This window comes from Stegostoma tigrinum, chromosome 5 (assembly GCF_030684315.1).
Source record: "Stegostoma tigrinum isolate sSteTig4 chromosome 5, sSteTig4.hap1, whole genome shotgun sequence".
NCBI lineage: Eukaryota > Metazoa > Chordata > Chondrichthyes > Orectolobiformes > Stegostomatidae > Stegostoma > Stegostoma tigrinum.
The window spans coordinates 123,350,147-123,376,530 of record NC_081358.1 but is presented as its reverse complement, the minus strand read 5'-3'; the positions used below and the strand labels follow the sequence as shown (position 1 = coordinate 123,376,530).

Below are 26,384 nucleotides of genomic sequence, written 5' to 3'. Positions count from 1 at the left end.
TCATAGCTGCCATTTGGGAAAACACATTAAGTTAAGTACTGATGATGCAAATTTTGCGATCCTTTCCAATGGCTCATTGTATGCTACTCATGCTTTAAACCTTGACTCAACATATCATTTCAAAGTGATTGCAAAGGATCAAAAAACGCATAAGGAATGGAAAGCAAGAATCCGTTTAATCCCTGCAGCAAAAGATTTAACAAATGAATTGAATAAGGTAAGAAATGTCTTTTAATCAAATCCCTTTTGTGTGAGTTTGCTGGTAGAGTGTAGGCTCAATAAATTCTACAACCAAGAAGGCCCGGACATAAGTTGTAAACATCCTGTCTCATTGAGTGGCAGAGCAGTTTTAATGGGCCAAATGGCCTACTTCTGCTCCTGCATCTGATGGTCTTAGTAAGTCACCTCCCCACTCCCACTATCCTGGCACTCTCACATTTCTTCCTTTGAGACCTCTATAAGGGTTTTTCCTCTTTTGCACTGGCCTGAAGGACTGACATATGATGATAGAACGTAGAACAGTACCGCACAGCCCAGGTCCTTCAGCCCACAATGTTGTGCCTCACTTTGACCCTAAACCTAAGGTCTATCTAACCTCCACCCCTACCTTATACTGTTATCCATATGCCTAACTAAGAGCCGCTTAAAAGCCTCTAATGAGGCCAACTCTGCTACCCTCTCCGGCAATGCATTCCACTTCCCGACGACACTCTGATGCAGAGAACCTACCTCTGATGTCTCCCCTATATCTACCTTCACTCACTTTAAAACTATGCCCCTTCGTAATAGTTACCTCCATCCAAGGAAAAAGTCTCCGGCTGTCCATTCTATCTATACCTCTGATCATTTTGTACACCTCTAACAAGTCACCTCTCATCCTTCATCATTCTAAAGAGAAAAGCCCTAGGTCTCTCAACCTTTCCCTACGTTCCAGGAAACATCCTGGAAAATCTCCTCTGCACTTTTTCCAACGCTTCCACATCTTTCCTGTAATGAGGCAACCAGAACTGGACACAATACTCCAGAGATAATAAAATAATAAAATGTGAGGCTGGATGAACACAGCAGGCCAAGCAGCATCTCAGGAGCAGCTTTTGTGCTCCTGAGATGCTGCTTGGCCTGCTGTGTTCATCCAGCCTCATATTTTATTATCTTGGAATTCTCCAGCATCTGCAGTTCCCATTATCTCCCACAATACTCCAGATGTGGCCGAACCAGGGTTTTGTACAGCTGGAGCATAACTTCACGGCTGTTGAACTCAGCCCCTCTATTAATGAAAGCTAACACACCATACGCCTTCTTAATAACTCTATCCACCTGGGTGGCAGCTTTCAGGGAACTGTGAACATGAACCCCAAGATCCCTCTGCTCCTCCACGCTGCCATTGACCCTGTATTCTGCTTCCAAGTTTGACCTTCCAGAATGAATCACCTCACACTTTTCAGGGTTAAACTCCATCTGCCACTTCTCAGCCCAGGACTGCATCCTATCAATGTCCCTTTGTAACCTAGAACGGCCCTCTGCACTGTTCACAACTCGACCCACCTTCGTATCGTCTGCAAACTTACTAATTCACCCCCCCCACTCCTATATCCAAATCATTTACAAAAATCACAAATAGAAGAGGACCCAGAACAGACCCTTGTGATACATCGCTCGTAACTGAGCATCATGTTGAATATTTTCTGTCCACTACCACTCTTTGTCTTCTCAGGATCAGCCAATTTTGAATCCAATCTACCACAATTCCCCCCATTCCATGCCTCCTTACCTTCTGCATGAGCCTACCATGGGAAACCTTATCGAATGCCTTACTTAAGTCCATGTATACCACATCCACTGCTCTACCTCCATCCATGTGTTTGGTTACCTCTTCAAAGAATTCAGGAAGGTTTGTGAGGAACGATCAACCCCTCACAAATCCATACTGACTATCATGAATCAAACTGTGCCTATCCAAATGATCATAACTCCTGTCTGTCAGAGCCCTTTCCAATAATTTGTTCACCACTGACGTAAGACTAACTGGCCTGTAATTTCCAGGGTTATCCGTATTCCCTTGTTTGAACAAGGGAATGACGTTTGCCTCTCTCTAATCTTCCAGAACTATACCCGTGGACAGTGAGAATGAAAAGATCATCCCCAAAGGCCCTGCGACCTCTTCCCTCGCTTCCCGTAGAACCCTTGGCTAAATCCCATCGTCATTTACTATGTCAATAAGAGTGAGAATTTTAGATTTATCCAGGGATTCATCATTCTCAGGGAAGACAAACACCAATATCCAGCCTGTTCCTGTTCTGACACTTACTCAGGCCTTGTTCAACCTGCTACACTGGTTACTGTCTTAAGGGGACATCTCAAGAGCCTCATTAGTCCATGGCGTCAATCTGCTTGCCTCTCTGTCTATACTGTTCCCGGGTTTGTCGAGGTGACATGTCTCTCACAGAGTAGAGGGGATGCCAAAGCAGCAATGTCGCTTGGCTAGCAATCCAGGACAGAAACAAAAATTGCTGGAGAAACTCAGCAGGCCTGGTCGCATCTGTGGAGGGTTAATGTTTTAAGTCCAATGTGACTGTTCTTCAGACCTGATGGCAGCTCGAGAAAAGGTGGCACTTATGCTGAAGACAGGGGCTTAGTGGGGTTCAGGGGGAGTGGGGGGGCAGGGAGGAGGTGCGTTAAAGGAGCAGGTGTGTATTTGGAGATAGAGCCCAGAGAGAGACAAAGTAAGTTGAGCAGACAAAGGGATGGATAATGTTAAGCAAGGGGGACAGGAAATAGGGACAATGAGCCAGTGAGAATGGGCTGGCTGTGCTGACACAGCCTGTGTTGTGACAGGGCCTGGGATATGGGGTTCAGGTGAGGAGATCGAAGACGGTGTTCAGGCCCTAAAATGATTCAACTCAATATTGAGATCTGAAGGCTGCAGGGTCCCCAAATGGAATGCTTAACTTCGTCTCCCTCCACTCTGCCCAGAATCCCTCAGATTTTGAACACCTCAGTCTAATCTCCTTCCCAGTCTTCACTTTTCCAAGAAAAGCGGCCCTGGCATGCCTAATCCACTGACAAAGCACAATTGTGTCATTCCTGGAGCTACTCTCACAGCTGCATAGCTGTGGTCCTTTACCGTGGAGGATTATTCTCAAATTAGGCTGCGTTTACAGAGGTCCCGTTCCAATCCTGTCATGGGACCTAGTTGGTATAATGTGGCCCACCTTGTGAATTAGACATGTAAAAAGCTCCTAGCTTTTACCAAAACAGTGCAGAACAGGCCCTTCGGCCCTCGATGCAGTTATTTTGTTTTTAGAAATGGTTTTCCTGATGTGAGGAACAACATCAAACTGCCATCAAAAACCTGTCAGGTTCACTAATGTCCTTTTGGGAAGGAAATCTGCCATCCTTCCCTGGTCTGGGCCTACATGTGACTCCAGACCCACAACCAATCAGGCTGACTATTAACAGCCCACAGTGAGCGAAAACCAATCACTTTGAGAACATCCGGAGATTAGCAACAAATTCTGAGCTTGCCGCAGGCGTCTAAGTGATATGCTTGGTGATAAGACCCTGCCTTGCCTAATCAGTTATGATTTATTGCTGTTTCATGCTGTTATACATTGAGATGAATCAGATTATGAGGGGTGTGGATGGAGCGGATAGGAAGCAACTGTTTACCCGTAGTTGAAGGGTCAGCAATGAAGAGGAAATCATTTTAAGGTGATGGGAAGGAGCTTTCGAGAGCATTTGAGCAGAAACCTTTTCACCCAGAGGGTGGTGAAGGTCTGGAATGAACTGCCTGGGAGGGCAGTTTAGGAAGGAAACCTCACAGCCTTGGATGTGCACTCAAAATGCCTTAATGTTCAAGGATAAGGGCCTAGTGCTGGAAAGTAGAACTAGTATAGGTAGGTCAGAATAAACCCGATGGGCCGAACAGCCTGTCCTGTAGGAGCAAATTACTGCAAATGCTGGAATTTGTGCTGCAGACAAAAAATGCTGGAAATCACAGTGGGTCAGGCAGCGTCCGTGGAGAGAGAGATAGCAAGCTAATGTTTTGAGTGTAGATAACTCTTCATCAAAGCCTCTACTACACTGTGTGTTTCCATTGAAAGAATGGGAAACGGAGAACTAAAATTCTTTGGATCGTAAAGTTTATTTTAGCATTCCAGTGTGAAGAGCTGAAATGAGTAACCCTGAATTATAACAGCACCTCCACTAGAGGGAAGCATAATTACAGTGTGATGTGTGTACATAGGCGGGTCGATGTATAAATGTGATAGAATTCGATTTGCGCTGCACTGATTTCTCAAAGGCCCATGCCAAAAGGTTCAGATTTTGCTAGTCTGTCAGGCAGACTGGGTTACTACGAAGTTACTCATGACTAATTGAAACAGCATTCACTCCCCTCATGTACAATAATTAGAGTTCTGAAGAAGGGTCACCGGGCCCGAAATATTAACTCTGTTCCGTTGTCCCTCACAGATGCTGCCAGACCTGCTGAGCTTTTCCAGCAACTTCTGTTTTTGTTCCAAATTTACAGCGGTCTTTTGGTTTTTACAGCACTTAAGAGTTTTCATGATGACAAAGTGGATTTTGCTGTAAAATGGATTTACAATGAACAACAGTGGCATGGATTGCCCAGGGGGTTCTAAATGGCCCTACCCAGTGACATTACTGCTATGGCATAGAAACACAGAGTACCTATAGTGTGGAAGCAGGCCATTTGGCCCATCAAATCCACACTGACCCTCCAAAGAGCATCCCACCCAGACCCACCCACTGCTCTATCCCGTAACCCTGTGTTTCCCACGGCTAACCCACCTAGCCTGCACACCCCAGACACTGTGGGGCAACTTAGCACGGCCAACCCACCTGCCAGCTTTGCTGCTCATTTTCCCACCCTCAGTGTGAGCCTCCCAGGCCAGTGTGTGGCAGTATCTTCTGGAACCATGCATGGTTGCACACACACACAGCACTTAATACAGCTGCAAGGGAGCATTGCTACTTACATTCAGAGAAAGCCCTTCGCTGGGACTAACCTTTGAACTGACAGTTAGATGACAATGTGGCAATAATATAAGCTAGAGCCTTAGTCCTAAAGATGTGGATTCAGATCCCAGCCAGTTGGTAATTGGGAGTTCGATGAAGCAATCTGAAATCTGGGCTCATGAAACTATCGTCAAATGTTGACCATCAATATTTCATCAACATCAAACTATCATCAAGAGCCCATCTGGTTCACTAGTGTCCTTGAGAGAAGGAAATCTGCCCTCCTTACCTGGTGTGGCCTACGTATGACTCCAGACCCACAGCCAACTGGGCTGACTCTTAACTGCCTGGAGTGAGCAAAAGCCAATCATTTTGAGAACATTTGGAGATTAACATCAAATGCTATCCTTACTGCTGATGGCCACGTCCCACGAAAGAGCAATTTTAAAAAGAAATTGGGATTTGCAACACATCCCTTCGGAAGGCTAACCTGAGCACACCTGCACTGCGAAGCTTTATGATCCTGTGACTTTTTATTTAATTGCTTTTTCAGGTTATGAAGAGGAAATCCCCTGTTGTCTATTTTCCAAAGCATCACAACTCAAGGCGCCAAAAGAGAGAATGGATCATTCCACCAGTTGCTGTGAGGGAACATGAGCCACCAATGCACAATCCAATCGCTATCGTGAGTGATGTCGAATCATTTGTCGCTCAATATTTAACTAGGAACTGCGTGTTGGATCATGACCTAACCCCTTTCAAAACCCACCTGAAAGCACACTGTTAAAATCAGGCCCATTATTTGCAAAAAATATAATGCATTGGAACCTCTCCTCAAAATGTTGGGGTAATTATTGCAACCTTGGGTAAAATGTGCAGAGAAAAGCTTTGAGAAGCCAATGTTGTAGCTGGTAACAATTGAGGGCCCCAGGTTAATGTTCTGGGGATAAGGGCTCAATTCCCAGTATAGCAGGTGGTGAAATTTGAACACGATGCAAAGTTTGAGCTTCCCTCCTTTGAGGAGAGATACGGCCTACTAGTATTATCAGTGGTCAATCCAGAGACCGGGGGAATGTTCTGAGCACCCACGTTCGAATCCTGCCATGGTAGACTGTGGAATTCAATAAAAATCTGGAATTAAGAGTCAAAATCGTGACCACGCTTATTATAGGAAGAACTCACCTGGTTCACTAATGTCCTTTGGGGAAGGAAAATGCCATCTTTACCTGGTCTGGCCTACATGTGACTCCAGACCCTCAGCAATGGGGTTGACTCTGAACTGCCCTCTGGGCCATTAGGGATGGGCTCAGCTCATTTCCCATGAACAAACCTTAAAGAAATCCCATTCCTTGAAGTTGTGAGCCGGTTGGAGGGACAGTTTAGTCCACTTACGCGTGGTTAGAGATTTTAAAAAATTCCTCATGGGATTGGTGAATTTGCTACACCAAGAGAAACACTCTGACCTGACCAGTTCTTCACTAGCCCCTTCAAATGCTAGCCCACAAAGCCCAGATCCTGGAACGATTATAAAAAAAATAATCTGAAAATGAACCAAGAAAAGGGGTTGCTTGGTAGCGAGCAGTGGTAAGACAATGGATTAATAAAAAAAGGAACCAAAATAAATGAATCTCTGTCAAGATGTTAGATGCCCCACACTGCAGAAGCAGATTGTCGGGGGGTGGGTGGGCAAGCAGGTGGGTGCCTGCTGGCATGGACTGACTGGGACGCCTGTTATAGCTCTCTGGGACTTTGTGCCAGTCTCTTTCAAAGCTGCTACCTACCCTGACCTTCAATGCCCACATCCCCTCACCTTCTATGTCCCCTTAAACCTCCGCGCCCTTGGCTACAGACCCTGCACCTACCGCTGGCAATTGTCTGGCAGCTCATGTGGGCAGGGTATTGAAGTGTGTGCATGCACCATGTCATGTAAATACTGGGCTTTTCAGGAACGTCTCCCCAGCGTCAGGTTAAAATGATGCAGCACTACAATTTGGGAGGGATGTTAAAGGTCAATGGGTGGAAGGTCGCTGAACCTCAACCACTGAGTTTGGGTCTGGGAATCTGTCACCAAGGAAGGTGCATCCTAAATTGGCCAGATGGGTTGAGAATCAATCTGCCAATCCTTCGAACCCAGATCGATGGCAGGTGGTAAGAACAGGAAGAAATAGCAGTCTCCACTATTGCTATCCAGTCTGTGGCACTTTTACAAAAGTGTCATGGCAGCTCGGATTCCTGGAAAAAATTCCCCAAGGCTAAGGATTAGAGGTTACCAGAGGGCATGAGGCCTGGGAGCCTTTGGTCAGATGGAGAATCTGAGCAAAGGTTAAAGGGGACGTTGGACAGAGTTTCAAAATCAGAAGGTGGTTTGATAGGACAGACCAGGAGGAACCATTCCCACTGCCAGGGAGGGTGGTCAACCAGAGGGCACAGGTTGGAGATAATTGGCAAAAAAAAATCCTGAAGCCAGCTGAGGGCGGTACTTTAAGAGTGTAGGCTTTGGGATCTGGAATGTGCTGTTTGAAAAGACAGAGGAAGCCGTCGACAGTAAAATTCAGGGAGATTGTGGGCAACCCAGAAATGTGGGCCAATGTTTGGGAGGAGTCGGATTCAAATCCTACCAAGGCAGGTGGTGACATTTAAATCCAATAAAATCTGGAATAAAGAGTTGCCTTAATGATGACCATGAAACTGGGCTTTTCAGGAACGTCTCCCCAGCGTCAGGTTAAAATGATGCAGCACCACAAATGGTCATAAAAACCCATCTTAGTTCATTTAATGCCCTTTAGAGAAGGAAACTGCCATCCTTACCCAGCCTGGCCAAAGTTTGACTCCAGTCCCACAGCAACAGGGTGGACTCTTAACTGCCCTCGGTTTGTTCTCGCAAGTCACTCAGTTTGAGGGCAGTAAGGAACGGGCAACAAGTACTAGCCCCTGCCAGTACCGAACACATCCCATGAATCGAGGAAAAATTGCGTGTTGTAAATAAGATAGTTGATGCAGTTTGTCTGTTGGAGAATGAATACTGTTTGCAAATATTAAATCTCCTTTGCATTTTCCTCCCTCAGATCAGGTCAGATTTAGAAACAAATGAGAAAATCCACTATACTATTTCTGGTCATGGTGCTGATCTTCCACCTGTCAATTTGTTTGTGATTGATCGCAGTACCGGAGAATTAAACATTACAGGAATGGTGGACCGCGAGATAAATCCTTCCTTTGTTGTAAGTTATCATTCGCTCGTTGTCAGTTTCTGAGGGGTGGTGCTGATGATTCAAATCTTATTTAAACAGGTGCCTCTTTTAAGCATAGGACAGTATAGCACAGTACAGGCCCTTTGGCCCATGCAGTGTGCCAAGCTATTATCCTACTAAGATCAAACTACCCTGCATTTTACTATCCTCCATGCTCCTATCCAAGAGTTGTTTAAAAGTCTCTAAAGTATCTGACTCCACTACCACTGCGCATTCTACATACCCACTGCTCTGTGTGTGAAGAGCCTCCCTCTGACATCTCCCCTACACCTTCCTCCAATCACTTAAAATTATACCCCCTCATAATAGCTATTCCCGCCCTGGGAAAAAGTCTCAAACTATCCACTCTATCTATGCTTCTCACCATCTTGTACACCTCTATCAAGTCACCTCTCATCCTTCTTTGCTCCACTGGAGAAAGCCCTAGCTCCCTCAACCTTTCCTCATAAGACCTGCCCTCCAGTCCAGGCAGCATCCTGGTAAATCTCCTCTGCGCCCTCTCTAAAGCTTCCACATCCTTCCTATAGTGAGGCGACCAGAACTGAACACAATATTCCAAGTGTGGTCTAACCGGAGTTTTATAGAGCTGCAGCATAACCTCGTAGCTCTTAAACTCCATGCCCCTGCCAACAAACACCAACACACCATATGCCTTCTTTACAAACCTATCAACTTGAGTAGCAACTTTGAGGGCTCTGTGGACGTGGACTCCAAGACTCCTCTGTTCCTCTGTACTGCCAAGAATCCTACCGTTAACCCTGTATTCTGCATTCAGATTCGAGCTTCCAAAATGAATCATTTCACACTTTTCTGGGTTGAATTCCATCTGCCACTTCTCTGTCCAGCACTACATCCTGTCAATGTCCTGTTGCAACCTACAACAGCCCTACACAGTATCCATAACTCCACCAACCTTCGTGTCATCGGCAAACTTTCTAAACCACCCTTCCACTTCCTCATCCAAGTTATTTATAAAGATCACAAAGAGCAGAGGTCCCAAAACAGATCCGTGTGGAACACCACTGGTCACCGAGCTGCAGGCTGAATACTTTCCATCTATTACCACCCTCTTTCTTGTATTGGACAGCCAATTCTGTATCCTGACAGCGAGATGTCCCTGAATCCCAGGCCACCCAGATCATGTGCACTCACAGAGTGGTGAAGTATTTAGGCACAAATCTCATCTGAGACAGAGCTGTCTCACATTGTCCAAGCCCTATTCAGATTCATTGGCAAGTGAGTGTACAAAGGCACGCTTTGAGTTGGTTGTAGAAACATAGAGTACCTACAGTGTGGAATCAGGCCATTTGGCCCATCAAATCCACACTGCCTCTTCAAAGAGCATCCCGCCTAGACCCACCCACTACCCTATCCCCGTAACCCTGTATTTCCCACAGCTAACCCACCTAGCCTGCGCAGCCCTGGACACTATGGGTAATTTAGCATGGTCAATCCACCCAACATTCACATGGAAACCAGAGCACCTCTGAGGAAACCCACACTGACCATGTGCCAGTTGTGCACAGACGGTCGCCCAAGGCTGGTTGATCGAGCCACAATCTTTTTCTTGGGGTAGGGGAGTCCAAAACTAGAGGGATTAAGTGTAAGGTGAGAGGGGAAAGATAGCAAAGGGACCCAAGGGGCAACTTCTTCATGCAAGTATGGAACGAGCTGCCAGAGGAAGTGGTGGAGGTGGGTTCAATTACAACATTTAAAAGCAACAGGATGGGTATATAAATAGGAACGGTTCAGAGGGATACAGGCCAAATGCTGGTAAATGGGACCAGATTAATTTAGGATTCAGATATGGCCAAACTGGACCGAGGCGACTGTTCCGTGCTGTGCATCTATTTGACTGTGACTCTATAACTCTCTCTCTTACGGAAGGTTACTGAGTCTTTCCATTTGTGTTTTAGCTAACAGGTAAAGCTGTAAATACCATCGGTAGGGAAGTTGAGAAACGATTATCACTTGTTATTGAGGTTCTGGACATCAATGATAATGCCCCCGTGTTCACGGAACAAGTCTTTGAAGGAGCGATTGAAGAGTTGTCTCCAGTTGGTAAGGATGTAACCTTTTGTTGGCATTAATTGCAAATTCAGACCCATGATGCACCAGCAACTGGGCTGCCCGTGACGAGTTCTCCTATTCGTCACCCAAGGAGCACTCTCCCTCCACCCCCCCACCCCACCCCACCTTCTACCACCATGATTGACGTGGCCTTCAGCTATGTCTGACCCATCTCCCAAAATACTGCCCTGACCCCCCTCCCAGAATCCTCAACACATGTTTCGCCTGCACCCCTTTACCATCTGTTAAAACTCTTAAAAGCACCATTTTCCAGTCCTCGTCAGCTCTGCAGAAGAGCCAGATTGGACTCAAAACATGAATTCTCTCTCTCTCTCTCTCTCTCTCTCTGTCTGTCTCTCTCTCTCTCTCTCTGTCTCCACAGATGCTGCCAGCCCTGCTGAGCTTCCCCAGCATTTTCTGTTCTTATTCCAATGCCTTGCATTGCTCCTGAATGACATATGGGATGTTTCAAATATTAGTAGGGGTTATATAAATGCATGTTGTTTTTTTCCATTTCCCAAAGTGTTTTGGATGCATTTAGCCACACAGAAACTTGGGACAAATTGTTTGACCTCCCTAATGTTCAGCGTAAGAAAACACTGACAGTTTTTAATTTGTCTTTTTTCCAGGAACCTTAGTGTTAAAACTAAATGCAACAGATGCTGATATTGGTGAAAATGCACAAGTTGCCTATCGAATTCTGTCACAGGGAGCCAATGAAATGTTTCTTGCAAAGTCCAATGGAGAAATCAGAACAATGGCAAATAGCTTAGACAGAGAGGTTGGTGTTGGTAATTTCTTTTGTAAAGTATTTTGTATGTCAAATGATTACATGTGCATCTTCAAAATCAATTTATGCATGAAGTTTTTTCCCACTAAGTGTGACTAACATTTCACCCCCACTGCTAAAATAATTCACCCGATCACGGACCAATAAGAACTGATGTAGAAACATCAAAAATTAGAACAGGAGTAGTCCATTCTGCCTTTCAAGTCTTCTCTCCCATTCATTGTGATCATGGCTGATCATCCAACTCAGCCCCCTGTTCCATGTTTCTCCCCCAGATCCTTTGATCCCTTGAGCCCTAAGAACTGTATCTAACTCCTTCTCGAAAACATTCAGTGTTTTGGCCTCAGCTGCTTTCTGTGGCAGAGAATTCCACAGGCTCCCCACTCTCTGGGTGAAGACATTTCTCGTCATCTCAGTCCTAAATGGTCCACCCTGTATCCTTAGAGTGTGGCGCCAGGTTCTGGAGTCCTCCTCTGGTCATCAGTAAAATCCTTCCTGAGTTCGCCGTGTCACATCCTGTTGGAGTTCTATAGGTTTCTATGACACTTCCCCCAACCCCCATCCCTGGCCATTCTTCAAAATCCAAGTGAATATACTCATAACCATTCCAGTTCCCCTCCGTATATCAGACCTGCCGTCCCAGGAATTAGACTGGTGAACCCTCCTCACCTTCACTCCATCACCAGAACATCCTCTCTCAGATAATGGAGGTGTAGGCCAGACACAATACTCCAGGTATGGTCACACCAAGGCCCTGTTCAATTGCAGCAAGGCCCTTGGCCCTTGACCCTTGACTTGGGCCCTCTTACCACAAGGGCCAATGTACCGTTTGCCTTCTTCACTGCCAGCTGAACCAACTCGCGTATTTTCACAGAGGATGGGCAAGACTCTAGACTCACCACAGACCCCAACATCCTGGGACGGTAGAAGCTTCTGGCCAATAAGTGGCCAGCAGCTCTGGGTCTTAAAGGCCACCAGTCAAGGCCTAGTCCTCATCTGATCCAGGAGCAAGGCATTTTATTCCATGTGGATGGCGGGGAAAAGGGGCAGGGGGGAATGCAGGGCCCAAGGATTTGGAGACAAGTGGATTTCAAGGCCATTCTTTTTACCCCACTCATGGCCCATGCCTCTGAAGGCACCTCGCTGGACCCCTCCCACTCCAATATGGCTGGCTGCTCTGCTTTCCCAGTGTAGAGTCATTTTTCTTACCCACTGAAAGTAGAGGTGAATGGGGAGGTGGCCAGTTGATGTCCTTAAGTGGCCATTGATTGACTCCTGAAGGGTCTGATTTGGCAGTGAGTCGGAGGAGTCCTTGGCAGACCTCCCTTGTACAGATTCTAATGGCTAAGCTAACAAGAATAGGAAATAATGAGGTGAGTCAACCCTGGGGAGATCATTGTTCCCATCTCACCACTTCCAGGGAGGGAAATGGAATAGTCCCCACTTGCCTGGAGCTCCAACAACACTCAAGAAGCTTGACACCATCTAGGACAGCAGCTCAGTGGTTAACATGGCTGCCTCACAGACCTGGGTTCAATTCCACCCTCAGAGGACTGTCTGTATGGAGTTTGCACATTCTCCCCCATCGTGTCTGTGTGGGTTTCCTCTGGGTGCTCTGGTTTCCTGGTGGATTGGCCACACTAAATTGCCCATAGTGTCCAGGGATGTTCAGATTAGTTGAGTTAGAGATGGGAAATACACGTGTAGGGGAATGGATCTGAGTAGGATGATCTTGGGAGGGGAACTGTAAACTTGTTGGGCTGAATGGCCTGCCCCCACACTGTGGGGGTTCTATGACAAAGCAGCCGCTTGATTGGCTCCACATCCACAAGCGCCCACTCCCTCCATCACCAACGCTCGGTCACAGCAGTGTGTACCATCTACACGGTGCGCTGCAGAAATTCACCGAAGGTCTTTCAGTAACACACAACCACTTCCATCCTGAAGAACAAGGGCAGCAGATACATGGGCACACTTCCAGTTGCCAAGTTAACCCTCAAGCCACTCACCGTCCTGACCTGGAAATATTTTCTTCACTGTCAAAGTGTCAAAAGTTAGAGTAACTCCTTTCCTAACAGCAGTGGGGGGTGTATTTCCAGCCCAAGGGTTGCGTCAGTACATTATGGGAGCTAGCTCACCACGGGAATATAGAATCATAGAATCCCTTTGGCCCACTACCCCGTGCAGGGCTCTTAGGAGTGGACAATAATTACTTGGTAATACCCACGTCTCCTGGGTGATTCAAGGTAAACTTGATAAGTCTTCACACTTGTACAACTACACCAGGTGCGCTGGTGGGACACAGCCTCGTAACACACATGTTAAAGCACCATATGTTGTCCAGTTTACCAACAAACGTGACAACATGGGACAAGGAGTTGGCAGCTCATCAACTCCGTCTAGTGGTTGCCAGCTCCTCTCCTGGAGCGATCACTACATGAGCTCTGCATCTCGAACCATCCTGCCATACCATTGGCTGACAGTCACCTCCAACCTCATGTTTTGCCTGCCTTCCCACAGCCAATCAGAATGACTCGACAGTTGACACATAACTAATTGGATGATACTCTGACAATGCCTCGGTCACCACCCCCCCACCAAAAACAAATATATTTGGAATTTATGAACAAATGTGTTCAGGTAGCTTTGTGTTCAAGAATATTTTCTTGGAATACACCCGCTACCGGGTTACAGGGGACTCCGGAGTAAACTTGGAGGTTGATGACGGCACCATCCTCCCACCCACTTTCCCCAGACTGGGGCTTATCCCCTCCCCACGCCCCACCCCACTGACCTCAGCATCGTCCAGGAGAACCTCAGGTGGGACCCTAAAGGGAGAGGCGCTAAGGAGATCAAGGAGGAGGAAGAAGAATGGGATTGAGAAACATTTCAGCCATGGTCAAAGGGCAGAGCAGACTCAATGGGCCGAATGGTCCAATTCTGCTCCTACATCTTAATGGAGAGGAGCGGAAAATTGTATAACTCTCAGCCTTACTTTCCCCCTCCCCTCCCCTTACTTATCCTGAAGGAACTGTGATTGCCCAGCAAGTGTAAATGGGCAATAGAGCTGGTGGAGACACAATGGGCCGAATGGCCTCCTGCTGTTCACATCATGTTGAGGAGCAAGAATGAAAGCGACTAGGGTGTTTTGGGAGATGAATGTTGCAACTTGGTCATTTGGATATCTTGTTCCCTTCCTGTGTCAGATTCAGGACCTGTACACCTTGACAGTGGAAGGCCGCGATTTAAATGGAAAGGCCTCGGGATTGTTCTCCACAGCCAACGCTCAGATCAGAATCTTGGATGTTAATGACAACATTCCAACGCTGGAAAAGGAGGAGGTAGACTTAATTCTGATAGATCATGTAACCAAGCTGTACAACCATCTGCACCATTGTTACCCCCAACCAATTACTGAAATATGAGAGTATTGATTACTTTTCACTCGCTCTCTGTTACTGGGAAATTTCTTGTGGAACACAGACTTCACTGTGAAAGCCAAGATTTATTGTCCTAATGACTCTCGACCTGTCTCTCTTGCTTGTTCTTGGCCATTTTCGAGGGCAGTTAAGAATCATCAACATCACTATGGATCTAGAGTCATGCGTAGACCACATTGAGTAAGGATGGTAGATTTCCTTCCCTCAGTGGCATTTGTTAATAAGATGGGTTTTTGCAACAATTAATGGTGGCCTTATTGCCACTGCCTCTGGCCAGAGTTTTTAAATTTCCCAATTTTGTGAACTTGATGAAGATGAATGATGGGGAGGGTCAATGAGTGAGGTGTGATGGGCAGTATTAGCATTACTGGGCCTTTTTTCATTTACATGAGGCACGTGCAGTTTAATGTAGAGATGAGTGACATGAAAGCGTCTGATCATTAGATCCAGAAGAGTCAACAGAAACCAAATGATCCAAATTCAGAGAAGTGTGGCTTCAGAGAGACCTGAAGGCTTTAAAAGAGTTTGGCTTTTTAAACAGAGGCATGGGGTCTGAAGAGCAAGGAAGTGATGTTGGAGTCACTGGTGGTGTCACAGTTGGTGCTACTGACCTGATTTTTGGCCAAGATGAGTTGAGTCTTTTCAAACACTTCTAAACCTTTTAAAATAGCACATGAGTCCCAATTCTGAGATTCCCAACTCTCTTTCCCATGCTTTCAATGTCCACCAAGTCTCGTTGAGAGTTGCAGACTGGTCTTGGTCACGAGGCCACACCCAGCATTCTCACTCTTGGCATCTCCACTGCATAATCTGTCCCTGCACAACTTTTATGGAGTTAAGCCAGATTCTTAAAGAACTAACTTTCACTGTCTGAAGTCACACAACACCATGTTTTGGTCCAAAAGCTTGAGTTTTCAAATAAACCTGTTGGACTATAACCTGGTGTCATGTGAGTTCTGACCTTGTCCACCCCAGCCCAACACCTGCACCTCCACATCACATTTCACTGACCCCTGGAGGTGTTGTGAAGTAGCGTCTGGCCAAGGGAGCCTTTGGAGAGGTAAGGTCAATCGGCCTTCTTCATGCTCCCCCACTTCCAAAGCAGGCTTTAGCACTGAGAAAGTTCTAGGGAAGGGTCACTGGACCCGAAACATTAGCTCTGATTTCTGTCCATAGATGCTGCTAGACCTGCTGAGCTTTTCCAGCAACTTATTTTTGTTTCTGATTTGCAGCATCCATATATCTTTGGTATTTATTTATCACTTCCATATCCATTTACCATATAGAAACAATGAACCCTGTAGGAATAGTTGGATGTGTAAAAGAAATCGTTTTGAAAAGTCATTCATTGATTGCTTTCCACTGTTAAAAAAATCTCCTTTTCACTACAGCTCAATAGAAGTGTCAATCAAACAGATTTTGAAAATCTCCATCCTTAAAACCAAGGGCTGTTGAAACTTCCTAACTTAGTGTAAAAGAAATTCCACTATATAAAATTATATAAATAATATTTGCATTAATATTGACCACAGAGATCAATCAAGCAGGTGCTGAGGTGTTTGAAGAAACAGATGGATGTTTGGGTCTCAGCCAAAGCTGTTAAACACAATTTCTTCCTCACATCCTTTCTGTATGTCTCACCCAAAATATTAAATGTATGTTTCCCTGCTCTTGTACTATCAGCTAGAGATAACCACCATGAGATTGCAATGAAATGCCCCTGTTTGCTCTTGTCCTCAGTATGAAGTCTCTGTGGAAGAAAATTCGCTGAACGATGAGGTCACCCGCATCAAAGTATTTGACAATGACCAAGAATTCACCGACAACTGGTTGGGGCACTTCGAAATAATCGAAGGGAATGAAGGAGGGCACTTTAGGTTCGAAGTTGATGAACAAACAAATGAAGGAATCTTGGTGCTTCAGAAGGTAAGGTTGAAGATCAAGTAAAATCTATGATAGCATGTGGACAGAGGAGAACACAAGCTTTGGCAACTTTTTAAACTACTGAGACTACTTAAAATTTTGCAACATGTAATATGAGACATCGGGTAAGGATTTTGGTGGAAAAAGATAATAGAAAATTTGATGGTAACAAAGTATGGAGCTGGATGAACACAGCAGGCCAAGCAGCATCTCAGGAGCACAAAAGCTGACATTTCGGGCCTAGACCCTTCATCAGAGAGGGGGATGGGGAGAGGGTTCTGGAATAAATAGGGAGAGAGGGGGAGGCGGACCGAAGATGGAGAGAAAAGAAGATAGATGGAGAGGAGAGTATGGGTGAGGAGGTAGGGAGGGGATAGGTCAGTCCAGAGAAGACGGACAGGCCAAGGAGGCGGGATGAGGTGGTACGTAGGAGATGGAGGTGCGGCTTGAGGTGGGAGGAAGGGATGGGTGAGAGGAAGAACAGGTTAGGGAGGCAGAGACAGGTTGGACTGGTTTTGAGATGCAGTGGGGGAGGGGGAGATTTTGAAGCTTGTGAAGTTCACATTGATACCATTAGGCTGCAGGGCTCCCAAGCGGAATATGAGTTGCTGTTCCTGCAACCTTCGGGTGGCATCATTATGGCACTGCAGGAGGCCCATGACGGACATGTCGTCTGAGGAATGGGAGGGGGAGCTGAAATGCTTCGCGACTGGGAGGTGCAGCTGTTTGTTGCGAACCGAGCGGAGGTGTTTGTAAAGCAGTCCCCAAGCCTCCGCTTGGTTTCCCCAATGTAAAATCCACAAACCTGCCTGCCCTGCTCGACCCATTGTCTCAGCCTGTTCCTGTCCCACCGAACTCATCTCCACCTATCTGGACTCCATTTTCTCCCCTTTGGTCCAGGAACTCCCTACCTACGTCCGTGACACCACCCACACCGTCCACCTCCTCCAGAACTTCCAATTCCCTGGCCCCCAGCACCTCATTTTCACCATGGACGTCCAGTCCCTATACACCTGTATTCCTCATGCAGATGGCCTCAAGGGCCTCCGCTTCTTCCTGTCCCGCAGGCCCGACCAGTCCCCCTCCTCCGACATGCTCATCCGCCTAGCTGAACTCGTCCTCACCCTCGACAACTTCTCTTTCGATTCCTCCCTCTTCCTACAGACAAATGGGGTGGCCATGGGCACCCGCATGGGCCCCAGCTATGCCTGCCTCTTTGTAGGTTACGTGGAACAGTCCCTCTTCCGCACCTACACAGGCCCTAAACCCCACCTCTTCCTCCATTACATTGATGACTGTATCGGTGCCGTCTCTTGCTCTCCAGAGGAGCTCGAACAGTTCACCAACATCTTCCACCCCAACCACAAGTTCAGCTGGGACATCTCCAACACATCCCTCACCTTCCTGGACCTCTCAGTCTCCATCTCAGGTAACCAGCTAGAAACTGATGTCCATTTCAAGCCCACCGACTCCCACAGCTACCTAGAATACACCTCCTCCCACCCACCCTCCTGCAAAAATTCCATCCCCTATTCCCAATTCCTCCGCCTCCGCCGCATCTGCTCCCAGGATGAAGCATTCCACTCCCGCACATCCCAGATGTCCACGTTCTTCAAGGACCGCAACTTTACCCCCGCAGTGGTCGAGAACGCCCTTGACCACATCTCCCGCGTTTCCCGTAACACATCCCTCACACCCCGCCCCCGCCACAACCGCCCCCCGAGGATCCCCCTCATTCTCACACACCACCCCACCAACCTCCGGATACAACGCATCATCCTCCAACACCTCCGCCATCTACAATCCAACTCCACCATCCAAGCTATTTTTCCATCCCCACCCTTGTCTGCCTTCCACTCTCTCCGCGACTCCCTTGTCTGCTCCACACTCCCCTCTAACCCCACCACACCCGGCTCCTTCCCCTGGAACCGCAGGAAGTGCTACACTTGCCCCCACACCTCCTCCCTCACTCCCATCCCAGGCCCCAAGATGACTTTCCGCATTAAGCAGAGGTTCACCTGCACATCTGCCAATGTGGTATATTGTATCCATTGTATCCGGTGTGGCTCCCTCTACATTGGGGAAACCAAGCAGAGGCTTGGAGACCGCTTTGCAGAACACCTCCGCTCGTTCGCAACAAACAGCTGCACCTCCCAGTCGCGAAGCATTTCAGCTCCCCCTCCCATTCCTCAGACGACATGTCCATCATGGGCCTCCTGCAGTGCCACAATGATGCCACCCGAAGGTTGCAGGAACAGCAACCCATATTCCGCTTGGGAATCCTGCAGCTCAATGGTATCAATGTGGACTTCACAAGCTTCAAAATCTCCCCTTCCCCCAACTGCATCCCAAAACCAGTCCAGTTCTTCCCCTCCCCCCACTGCATCACACAACTAGCCCAGCTCTTCCCCTCCCCCCACCACGTCCCAAAACCAGCCCAGCCTGTCTCTGCTTCCCTAACCTGTTTCCCCTCCCCCCCACCTCAAGCCACACCTCCATTTCCTACCTACCACCTCATCCCACCTCCTTGACCTGTCCGTCTTCCCTGGACTGACCTATCCCCTCCCTACCTCCCCACCTATACTCTCCTCTCCACCTATCTTCTTTTCGCTCCATCTTCAGTCCGCCTCCCCCTCTCTCCCTATTTATTCCAGAACCCTCTCCCCATCCCCCTCTCTGATGAAGGGTCTAGGCCCGAAACGTCAGCTTTTGTGCTCCTGAGATGCTGCTTGGCCTGCTGTGTTCATCCAGCTTCACGCTTTGTTATCTCGGATTCTCCAGCATCTGCAATTCCCATTATCCCAGAAAATTTGATGGCACTGTTAATGATCCGCACAATGTGAAGGTACCAGTGTTGGACTGGGATGAACAAGGCCAGACGTCACACGACACCAGGTTATAATCTAACAAGTTTATCCCACATCAGCTCAGGTTACCATGAAGAACTGTCCACCTCAACCTCTCCCCTCAACTGAAGTGTGGCGACCCTCAGGGTAAGGCACCACCTGTCCTCCCTCTCTCTCTCGCTCTAACGAGACAGCGGCATCCCATGAATCATTAGCACTATGGAGGATTCATTAGTCATTGTAGGAGCTTGGGCTAGGGAGAAAGATGCCAGTAAATTGTAAATAACTCCTCTCTTACTCTCAAGGAAAAGGAAGCTTGCGCTCAAATTCCCTGTGAATCTCTGAAAATCACTTAGTTCCATATTTCATTACCGGTTATATTCACTGCAGCAAGTTAGGGCTGGTACTTAATGGCATACGGTCTGTAAGAAGTCTGTACGTCTGCAGTACCTTGGCAAGGTTAGAACCACGTAGTCGGTAGTAAACCAAGAGATTTTTAAAGATGTAAAAATGTTAATGAATTCCTACTTCTCACGCTGTCTCTCATTCATTCCCTCTGTCTCGCCCAGTTCAATCTTTGTCCCCCTTTTTCAGATCTCTCTTGCCAGGCTGAATTTGACGCTAAGTAACCTGGTTTCCTTTTCCTGTTACTTTCTCCACCTCTAGATGTAATTATGTAAACAGCTGCATTCTTGATCCCCAAGGTCCCAGATGCCCTGTTACTTGTGGCAGGTTCCTGGCCAAAGTGACTGTCTACCACCTCAACTGTATGATCTTGTACAATACATGTAAATCCTCATATTGGATGGAGAGCTCATTTGTCTTATCCAAGCTGATCCCTCTTATTCTATGACAAGGCCATAAGAGCAGGAGTAGGCCATTCAGCCTATCATGTAACATTCTAAACCAGCACAACCACGAGGCTAAATAATATTAAGATATAGTGTGCGTTTTTCTTGTCTGTGACATTTTATAGTTTGAACTGTTCGAAAGCGTTTTCCTAAACTGTTTGTCTCAATAGGAGAGTCTCAGCTGTATCAATTCTTCCTCCTAAGCCATTGCCTTTTCACATCAAAGTCTTTTGCATCGCAATGCAGTGAGATATCCTCATGACAGTAAATTGCATTGATATATTGGTATACTGTAAAAATCCTTTGTAAAACTGCATTTGACTGATAGGTGCCACTTTCCTCACTTTCTGATTGCTACTACAGTGACAACTAGTCTTTTATTTGAATTCATTCATGGGATGAGGCCATCGCTGGCTAGGCCAGCATTTATTGCCCATCCCTAATTGCCCAGATGGCAGTTAAGGCTTAGCCACATTGCTGTGGGCCTGGAGTCACATGTAGGCCAGACCAGGTAAGGATGGCAGTTTCCTTCCCTAAAGGACATTAGTGACTCAGGTGGGTTTTTCCTGACAATCAACAATGGATACATGGTCATCATTGACCTCTTAACTCCAGATATTTATATAAATCAAGTTCCACCATCTGATTGATTGGTTGTCCCGTGTACCGAAGTACAGTGAAAAGCTTTGTTTATGAGCAGTAGGGTTAGATCATAGTGAGCAAGAATGTACAGATCAAAATGATGAACGGTCCAGCGATAATACAACTACACCGTTGCCTCCCCCTTGGTCTAAATAGGCATGTGTTTGCTCTATTATTCTATCTGAACATAGAAACATCACTTCTCCTGACGAAGGAGCAGTGCTGTAAAAGCTTGTGATTTTAAATAAACCTGTTGGACTATAAACTGATTAAAAACCAAAAGAACTGTGGATGCTGTAATTCAGGACAAAAACAGAATTTGCTGGAAAAGCTCAGCAGGTCTGGCAGCATCTGTGAAGGAGAAAACAGCGTGAACGTCTCGGGTCCGGTGACCCTTCCTCAGGACTATAACCTGATGTTGTGGCACTCTGACTTCATAGAAATATTGCAAGGGGAGGAGGTCCTGTAGCCCCCAGTTCAGTTCTGCCATTCAGTGAGATTATGGCTCCATTTCGCTGAGTTTGTAATTATTGCCCCTTGTTGGACCAATGAGCCCATGAATAGTTCTGCTTTGATAGTTCTGTAGCCCCAGAACAATTGGAGTTCTCTGCATTCATCCATTTCTGTCCTGAAGCACATCTCTAGTTTTAATGGATCCACCTCAGATGCCCATCTGTCTCTCAGTCGCCTCAGTCCTAAAGAAATGCCCCCCTCCCCCATGTCCTCCTTCAAACCCACCTCTTCGCGTGAGAGAGGTAATGGGAACTGCAGATGCTGGAGAATCCGAGATAAGGAAGTGTGGAGCTGGATGAACACAGCAGGCCCAGCAGCATCTTAGGAGCACAAAAGCTGACGTTTCGGGCCTAGACCCTTCATCAGAAAAGGGGGAGGGTGAGGGGGGTTCTGAAATAAATAGGGAGAGAGGGAGAGGCGTACCGAAGATGGATAGAGGAGAAGATAGGTGGAGAGGAGACAGACAAGTTAAAGGGGCGAAGATGGATAGCGTTTGTCCTTCGTATTTTCTTGTGATTCAGTGCTGAGTGTTTTTGGATAATCAATCTTGTGAATTATCTTGGGACACTGTGCCATATTAAGGGCACTAGTGATCTGTTGCGTCTGTGCGTTTTTTATTTTGTACGAGTTGGACATAATTTTAATTTGTTTATCTTAGCTGGTGTAATTCAGTCCCCTTTATGCTGAATGTTTGCAGTGCACAGGGAATGATATTTTATTCATGTGACCTTTCAAAGGCTCCATTTCTAATGCTATTGCTTTTCAAACCTATTGTCAGTAGCTTTCCCTGCTGAGCTTCCAACTGTTTTCAGGTTCCAGGACATTTATAAGAACAAGAGACACATGTTTCATTTGAAACTTTTGCTAAAAGCTTCCTGAATTTCTAAATGCTAAAATAAAACAGGGAGTTTTCCTGGATACCCAACTTGAGGAAGGATTAATTCACTTATTTATTATTCCTTGCTTTTTTGTGGAGATATGGATATTTGTTGCCAGTTCCTAATTATCTCTGAATCGAGTGTCTTGCTGGGACCTCCTTTAGAGGGCAGTCATGAGTCAACCACTTTGCTGCAGGCCTGGAGTCACATGTAGGCTGAACCTGATAAGGGCAGCACATTTCCTTCCCTAGGAATCCTAGACTGAGTGTGGAATAGAGTTGAACTGGGACTCCAGGGTTACATTGCAAGGAGAGGACACACAAACACCTGTTGCGTTCTTCAGAATGGAGTGGGTTCAGAAAAGATTTACCAGGATGTTGCCAGGTATGGAAGGTTCGAGTTATAAGGAGAGGCTGGATAGACTGGGACTTTTCTCACCAGAGTGTAGGAGGTTGAGGGGTGATCTTATCGACGTTTATAAGGGGTGCAGATAGGGTTAATGGTAGGTATCTTTTCCCTAGGCTGGGGAATTTCAAGTCTGGAGGCACATTTTTAAGATGAGAGGAGAAACATTCAAAACAAACACGACAGGCAAATTTTTCAGAGAGTGGTTAGTGTGTGGAGTGAACTTCCTGAGGAAGTGGTGGATGCTGGCACAGTTACAACGTTTAAAAGATGTTCGAAGAAGTACATGAACAAGAACTGTTTGGGATTATGTGCGGTATGGACTGGTTGGACCGAAGGATCTGTTGCGTGCTCTATGACTGTATATCTCTGTCTGCTTGAGGTGTTTAAGAGGAGGTAATTGGAGAGAAAGGAGAAAATTGGTTGAGTAGTCCAGAATGTGTTTAAACGTTAGGGTCAGTCCTTTTCTTAGGGGTGAGCGTAGGGTTAGAGTTAGGGTCAGGGTCAGAATTTTAATTCTGAGATTGAGAGTTATTACTCAAAAGTTCTGAAGGATATGGGGCAAAGTGGGCTTTATGGAATTCGGCACAGTGGATCAGCTGTGGTTCTACTGAGTGCTGGAATGGGCTGAGCTAGGGAAAGCAGTAGCTCAGGCCGTTAATCCAGAGACCCAGGTAATGTGGTCTTGGGACCTGGGTTCGAATTGCGAATTTAGAATTGTAGAGCATGGAGACAGACGCTTCGATCCAACCAGTCCATGCCGCCCATAGTCTCAAACTAAACTAGTCCCACCTGCCCGCTCCTAGCCCATAGCCCTTGTAGCGTCTTTCATCTGATTTAGAATTTCGGCGAGAGAAATTTTTGCAGGTGGTTGCTCTGTGTCTCTCAGCATTTGACAGCTTTTTCCCATTGTCCTCACCCACCCTCCCCTTGCAGGAACTGGATTATGAAGAATCACAAACCAAGAATTTGGTACTTCGAGTGTGCAACAGAGCAGCATATCACTCGTCAGTTACTTCAGGAGGAGGAGTTGGAGCAGTAGTTGTGGGCAAACCAATCAGAATCAAAGTCAATGTGAACGACAAGAAAGAAGGCTTTTCATTTAAACCAACAAAAAAGCGACTCACTATTTCTGAGGATCGAAGAAAAGTTACAATTGGCCAATCGTTTGGAAAATATCCAGCCATTAGTGCTGACACTGGGAAAGAAAGTGAACGCACCAGGTAAATGGAAGGGTGTGGGTAGGGTGTGTGTGTATTGTCATTCATTCAAGGAACAAGGGTGTCACTGACTCGGCCTTCGTTTATTGCCCATCCCTAATTACCCAGAGGGGTGGTTGGGTCTGGAGTCACATGTAGGCCAGACCAGTTAAAGATGGCAGTTTCCTTCCCTAAAGGACTTTAGTGAACCAGATGGGTTTCCCCCATCAGTCAACATGAGTTTCATGGCCTTTATGAGATTCTTAATTCTAAGTCCTGTTTTTAATTGAAGTCAAATTCCACCATCTTCCACGGCAGGATTTGAACATGAGTTCCCAGATCAATACTGGAATCTCTGTGTTAATAATTTAGTGACAATACCACTAGGCCATTGCTTCTTTGTGTGTGTTTTTCTGCACATCTGTTAGTTGTCTGTGTTGTATATGTATGTGTACCCTGTGGGGGGTGGGGTGTGTGTGTGTGTGTGTGTGTGTGTGTGTGTGTGTGTGTGTGTGTGTGTGCAGGTGGGTATGTATCAATGTCCACAAATGCTAACACACACTCCTTTATTTTCCGGACAGATACGCAAAGAATTCCGATCCAGCAAACTTGTTGAACATTAACCCTGAAACCGGGGAGATAACGCTGAACAAATTGCCTGATCGCGAGTCGCCGTATGTTGTTGATGGGAAATACACAGCGACTGTCCTGGCAATCGATAATGAGGGTGAGTAGGCAGTTAGAGAGCGACTGACTTCCTGAACACAGCGTACAGTTTTATTGAGAAGAAAAATGGAAATTCTTTTTTCATTGGAAGATGGAAGGTTTTTCTCTGCTTGAGAGGTGCAAGTAGAAACTCAGAGCAGGGGCAGCCCATTCGGCCCTTCAGATCAGTTCCGCCATTCAGTATGATCATGGCTGATCCTCCATCTCAAAGCTATATTCCTGTTTTCTCCCCATATGCCTCAATGCCTTTACTATCCAAGAATTATTGATCTCTTCCTTGAATATATTTAGGGTTCTGTATTAGAAAATTCCATGGGTTCACTCCCTTTGAGTGCAAACTTGTTTGTTCATCTTATTCCTAAAAGAGCGACCTGTTATTTTTAGAGTGCTGCTCGTGGACCCCGTTCTCTCCAATCCCCCCGAACCCCTCAGAAAATCTTCCGCCAATCTCAGAGACTCTTCGCTTCCATGATTAGAGAAACCCCTTAATCCCAAGACACCACCATCTCTCCAAACTTCCAGACCCCTTCCTGCCAACATGATAATCGCCCAATCCATCCTTGCTAACTGTTCCCTCCCAGCTATCCCTGAAAACATTTGAAGCCGCTGATCCTCTTTTTCTCCATGATTGTTCGATATTTCCTGACGGCCATAATTTCAGATTTTCTGGTGTCCTAGGCGTATTTCATTTGCTTTCTGCTTTTCGATAAAGAAGTTTTCCTTTCTCTCTCTCTCTCCCTCTTTCACAGGACCTGTTCCGAAAACAGCCACGGGTACCGTGGTCCTTGATGTCGATGATGACAATGACAACATTCCCCTCATTCGCAATCTCCAGCCTTGTATGTGTGAGCAAGCAAAGTCCCTGCTTGTCACAGCTCACGATGCAGACTCTTATCCAAATGCAGCTCCATATCATTACAAACTCGTGGAAAAACCAGGCGTCACAGACAAGTGGAAGATTTTAATGAAAAACGGTAAGATCAGGTAACGAGGTAACATTTCAGATGATTGACAGAGAATTACATTGAATTTCCAGCAAAGAAGCGGGCTGTTCAGCCTATCTGGTATATCCTGGTGTTTAAATGCATCGCATCAGCTCCATCTTCCTCCCTCTCAGTTTCCTCTACTTTTCCTCAACACCCATCTCCACTCATCCACATTCACTCTGTATAGAGAGGTTTTCCCTGATTGTCCCTTGTACATCACGTGATGGGGAAATCCAGGGAGAAAAACGGAGTTAACCTTTCAGGTCCCATGACCATTTGTCAGAATGGAGTTGCTCTTTCCCTGTTGGATTTATTTGTGGCCTTGGGACTTGTCCTGTCCCACAATTGGAAACATCATCTTTACATCTATCCTCTCGAGGCCTCACCATTATTTTGAAGACTTCCATAAGGGACTGCTCCGACTCCCAAAGGCTGGAGAAATCGGCCTTGAACCTCTCCGAGTTGCCTGGCAGTTGACCTTCCTCAAACCTGTAAGGCCGCCATTCCATTCTCTCGGTTTCGCCACCTCCCTCATGTCTTTCCTGATGAGCTGCCTTCCATTGGGATGCCTCCAACATTGCCTCCTCTTTTGCAGTCCAACCCCTGTCCCGCACCCACCCCCTATCTCACTCTTGCTGAATAACAAGAGATTCCTCCCCTTCCATCCCACTAGCCTCCACATTCAAAGCATCATCTTCTGCCACGATGCCATCCACCGAACATATCCTCCCTCCCCCAGTGATAATGGGAACTGCAGATGCTGGAGAATCCAAGATAATAAAGTGTGGAGCTGGATGAACACAGCAGGCCAAGCAGCATCTCAGGAGCACAAAAGCTGACGTTTCGGGCCTAGACCCTTCATCAGAGAGGGGGATGAGGTGAGG

General features: G+C 46.6%; 1 protein-coding gene across 1 annotated transcript in view; it reads left to right on the top strand.

Moving 5' to 3' along the window:
* Window positions 1-26,384, top strand: part of LOC125452132 (cadherin-4-like) — a 49,093-nt gene that overhangs the window by 11,618 nt on the left and 11,091 nt on the right. The window contains exons 3-12 of the mRNA XM_048530153.2: window positions 1-217; window positions 5,534-5,665; window positions 8,046-8,201; window positions 10,148-10,292; window positions 10,931-11,082; window positions 14,298-14,432; window positions 16,272-16,457; window positions 23,526-23,812; window positions 24,370-24,515; window positions 25,264-25,488. The exon at window positions 1-217 is cut by the window's left edge and continues 7 nt beyond it. Coding sequence (XP_048386110.1) covers window positions 1-217; window positions 5,534-5,665; window positions 8,046-8,201; window positions 10,148-10,292; window positions 10,931-11,082; window positions 14,298-14,432; window positions 16,272-16,457; window positions 23,526-23,812; window positions 24,370-24,515; window positions 25,264-25,488 — 1,781 coding nt within the window. The remainder of the gene's footprint in view (window positions 218-5,533; window positions 5,666-8,045; window positions 8,202-10,147; window positions 10,293-10,930; window positions 11,083-14,297; window positions 14,433-16,271; window positions 16,458-23,525; window positions 23,813-24,369; window positions 24,516-25,263; window positions 25,489-26,384) is intronic.